Genomic DNA, 6,000 nt, shown 5'->3' with positions numbered 1-6,000 from the left:
TGTCAAGCTGAAATTGATACTCAAGGTCACATGACAAGTACTTGAGACGCTGACATCTTTGTGAGGTATACCCACCACAGTTGTTGGTTTTTGTTTCAATAAATTGGTTGAGATGAGGAAATCACCATTGCTGCTTATACTTAAATGCCCTACTTTCATGATATATTATCACTGGACATTAACTTTTTACGATTTCGATAAATTTCACCCGAAAGCCAAATATCCCTAACCGTGAGTAGTGTATATCATACCAGAAACACCCTTTAACATAGCAGTGCAATAAAACTTTGCTTGGCTGCCTGAGAGGCCTTGGTTGGGGTACTCTTTCTATTATCATAAGGATTATAAACCAGTCCTCAGACATCAGACAGGCTTAGAAAAGCTAATATGAATATCTTCCCCAGAAAGGCATTACCTTGGTTTAGGCTACTTTCACACTAGTGTTAATATTTTCCGGTATTGACATCCGTCATAGGGTCTCAATAATGGAAAAAACGCTTCCGTTTTGTCCCCATTGACAGTAACTGAACAGAATGGAATGCTCCAAAATGCATTCCGTTCTGTTCCCATACCGGAGAACAAACCGCAGCATGCTGCAGTTTTCTTTCCGTCCTTGGATGCGGAGCAAGATCCGTCATGACCCACAATGCAAATCAATGGGGACGGATCCGTTTTCTCTGACACAATAGAAAACTGAGTTCATGACGGATTCGTCTTGGCTGTGTTAAAGATAATACAAACGGATCAGTTCATAGCGGATGCAGATGGTTTTATTATCAGTAACGGAAGTGTTTTTACTCAACTCTGGATCCATCAAAAACACTAGTGTGAAAGTAGCCTTACAATACTTATATTAATACTTATAATACAGTAATGAGAAAGAGTACCACCACCACCACCACCACCCAGGTAACATGTATATATTACTAAGAAACCCAGAGTGCCTTTCTAGGCTCCCTGCTAATCACATTACACAACAGTAGTCTGCCTGGCTTGACGCCTACTACACACCCATAAGATAAGGGAAGCAAAAAAAACTTGCCACTGGGAAAATAATAGGGTTAAAATAAGGAGGAGTCATCTGTAGTCGTTAGTTGTCAGTCAGAGAGGCGGGTAAAGTTGCATCCATATAGGAAGTAGGATCAGCAGAGGTGACAGCACACAGAGCTACGAGGAAGATCAGATGGAGGAGTCTCAGTTCTACCGATGGCTTCACCTGTTGGGTCTCCTGGCTCTATCATATCTGGTCCTGAAACAGGTGTGGACCCTGCTGATCGGGATCAAAACCCATATACTCTCCCGGTGGTGGAAGACTAACCTCAAGAAGAAGTATGGAGGATGGGCAGGTAAGAAGGGACGGGGTGCACATGACATGTATATACACAGAACAGACCCAGTATATACACTACTACACCATGACCTGTATATACACACAGCCCAGATCCAGTATATACACTACTACACCATGACATGTATATACACACAGACCAGATCCAGTATATACACTACTACACCATGACATGTATATACACACAGCCCCGATCCAGTATATACACTACTACACCATGACCTGTATATACACACAGCCCAGATCCACTATATACACTACTACACCATGACATGTATATACACACAGCCCAGATCCGGTATATACACTACTACACCATGACCTGTATATACACACAGCCCAGATCCAGTATATACACTACTACACCATGACATGTATATACACACAGCCCAGATCCGGTATATACACTACTACACCATGACATGTATATACACACAGCTCAGATCCAGTATATACACTACTACACCATGACCTGTATATACACTACTACACCATGACATGTATATACACACAGCACAGATCCGGTATATACACTACTACACCATGACATGTATATACACACAGCTCAGACCCAGTATATACACTACTACACCATGACATGTATATACACACAGCCCAGATCCAGTATATACACTACTACACCATGACATGTATATACACACAGCCCAGATCCAGTATATACACTACTACACCATGACATGTATATACACACAGCCCAGATCCAGTATATACACTACTACACCATGACATGTATATACACACAGCCCAGATACAGTATATACACTACTACACCATGACATGTATATACACACAGCCCAGATCCGGTATATACACTACTACACCATGACATGTATATACACACAGCCCAGATCCAGTATATACACTACTACACCATGACATGTATATACACACAGCCCAGATCCGGTATATACACTACTACACCATGACCTGTATATACACACAGCCCAGATCCAGTATATACACTACTACACCATGACATGTATATACACACAGCCCAGATCCGGTATATACACTACTACACCATGACATGTATATACACACAGCCCAGATCCGGTATATACACTACTACACCATGACATGTATATACACACAGCCCAGATCCAGTATATACACTACTACACCATGACATGTATATACACACAGCCCAGACTCAGTATATACACTACTACACCATGACCTGTATATACACACAGCCCAGATCCGGTATATACACTACTACACCATGACATGTATATATACAGCCCAGATCCGGTATATACACTACTACACCATGACATATATATACACACAGCCCAGATCCGGTATATACACTACTACACCATGACATGTATATACACACAGCACAGATCCGGTATATACACTACTACACCATGACATGTATATACACAGCCCAGATCCAGTATATACACTACTACACCATGACATGTATATACACACAGCACAGATCCGGTATATACACTACTACACCATGACATGTATATACACACAGCCCAGATCCAGTATATACACTACTACACCATGACATGTATATACACACAGCCCAGATCCAGTATATACACTACTACACCATGACCTGTATATACACACAGCCCAGATCCAGTATATACACTACTACACCATGACATGTATATACACACAGCCCAGATCCGGTATATACACTACTACACCATGACATGTATATACACACAGCCCAGATCCAGTATATACACTACTACACCATGACATGTATATACACACAGCCCAGATCCAGTATATACACTACTACACCATGACATGTATATACACACAGCCCAGATCCAGTATATACACTACTACACCATGACCTGTATATACACACAGTCCAGACCCGGTATATACACTACTACACCATGACATGTATATACACACAGCCCAGATCCGATATATACACTACTACACCATGACCTGTATATACACACAGCCCAGATCCAGTATATACACTACTACACCATGACATGTATATACACACAGCCCAGATCCAGTATATACACTACTACACCATGACATGTACAGTATATACACACAGCCCAGATCCGGTATATACACTACTACACCATGACATGTATATACACACAGCCCAGATCCGGTATATACACTACTACACCATGACATGTATATACACACAGCCCAGATCCAGTATATACACTACTACACCATGACATGTATATACACACAGCCCAGATCCAGTATATACACTACTACACCATGACATGTATATACACACAGCCCAGATCCGGTATATACACTACTACACCATGACATGTATATACACAGCCCAGACCCAGTATATACACTACTACACCATGACATGTATATACACAGCCCAGATCCGGTATATACACTACTACACCATGACATGTATATACACACAGCCCAGATCCAGTATATACACTACTACACCATGACATGTATATACACACAGCCCAGATCCGGTATATACACTACTACACCATGACATGTATATACACAGCCCAGACCCAGTATATACACTACTACACCATGACATGTATATACACACAGTCCAGATACAGTATATACACTACTACACCATGACATGTATATACACACAGCCCAGATACAGTATATACACTACTACACCATGACATGTATATACACAGCCCAGACCCAGTATATACACTACTACACCATGACATGTATATACACACAGTCCAGATCCGGTATATACACTACTACACCATGACATGTATATACACACAGCCCAGATCCGGTATATACACTACTACCCCATGACATGTATATACACACAGCCCAGATCCAATATATACACTACTACACCATGACATGTATATACACAGCCCAGATCCAGTATATACACTACTACACCATGACATGTATATACACAACCCAGATCCAGTATATACACTACTACACCATGACCTGTATATACACACAGACCAGATCCAGTATATACACTACTACACCATGACATGTATATACACACAGCCCAGATCCAGTATATACACTACTACACCATGACATGTATATACACACAGTCCAGACCCGGTATATACACTACTACACCATGACATGTATATACACACAGCCCAGATCCAGTATATACACTACTACACCATGACATGTATATACACACAGCCCAGATCCAGTATATACACTACTACACCATGACATGTATATACACACAGCCCAGATCCGGTATATACACTACTACACCATGACATGTATATACACACAGCCCAGATCCAGTATATACACTACTACACCATGACATGTATATACACACAGCCCAGACTCAGTATATACACTACTACACCATGACCTGTATATACACACAGCCCAGATACAGTATATACACTACTACACCATGACATGTATATACACAGCCCAGACCCAGTATATACACTACTACACCATGACATGTATATACACACAGCCCAGATCCGGTATATACACTACTACACCATGACATATATATACACACAGCCCAGATCCGGTATATACACTACTACACCACGACATGTATATACACACAGCACAGATCCGGTATATACACTACTACACCATGACATGTATATACACACAGCACAGATCCGGTATATACACTACTACACCATGACATGTATATACACACAGCACAGATCCGGTATATACACTACTACACCATGACATGTATATACACACAGCCCAGATCCAGTATATACACTACTACACCATGACATGTATATACACACAGCCCAGATCCAGTATATACACTACTACACCATGACCTGTATATACACACAGCCCAGATCCAGTATATACACTACTACACCATGACATGTATATACACACAGCCCAGATCCGGTATATACACTACTACACCATGACATGTATATACACACAGCCCAGATCCAGTATATACACTACTACACCATGACCTGTATATACACACAGCCCAGATCCGGTATATACACTACTACACCATGACATGTATATACACACAGCCCAGATCCAGTATATACACTACTACACCATGACATGTATATACACACAGCCCAGATCCAGTATATACACTACTACACCATGACCTGTATATACACACAGTCCAGACCCGGTATATACACTACTACACCATGACATGTATATACACACAGCCCAGATCCGATATATACACTACTACACCATGACCTGTATATACACACAGCCCAGATCCAGTATATACACTACTACACCATGACATGTATATACACACAGCCCAGATCCAGCATATACACTACTACACCATGACATGTACAGTATATACACACAGCCCAGATCCGGTATATACACTACTACACCATGACATGTATATACACAGCCCAGACCCAGTATATACACTACTACACCATGACATGTATATACACACAGTCCAGATACAGTATATACACTACTACACCATGACATGTATATACACACAGCCCAGATACAGTATATACACTACTACACCATGACATGTATATACACAGCCCAGATCCGGTATATACACTACTACACCATGACATGTATATACACACAGCCCAGATCCAGTATATACACTACTACACCATGACATGTATATACACACAGCCCAGATCCGGTATATACACTACTACACCATGACATGTATATACACAGCC

The 6,000-nt window shown here is 41.1% G+C and overlaps 1 protein-coding gene across 1 annotated transcript in view; it reads left to right on the top strand.

The window, feature by feature from the left end:
* Window positions 1-1,122: 1,122 nt before the first annotated feature.
* LOC120986579 (very-long-chain 3-oxoacyl-CoA reductase-B-like) overlaps window positions 1,123-6,000 on the top strand; it is a 64,520-nt gene continuing 59,642 nt past the window's right edge. Inside the window, exon 1 of the mRNA XM_040415237.1 lies at window positions 1,123-1,346. Coding sequence (XP_040271171.1) covers window positions 1,184-1,346 — 163 coding nt within the window. The 5' untranslated portion in view covers window positions 1,123-1,183. The remainder of the gene's footprint in view (window positions 1,347-6,000) is intronic.

Source organism: Bufo bufo, chromosome 1 (genome assembly GCF_905171765.1).
Source record: "Bufo bufo chromosome 1, aBufBuf1.1, whole genome shotgun sequence".
Taxonomy (NCBI): Eukaryota; Metazoa; Chordata; class Amphibia; order Anura; family Bufonidae; genus Bufo; species Bufo bufo.
This window is presented reverse-complemented; position numbering and strand designations above follow the sequence as displayed.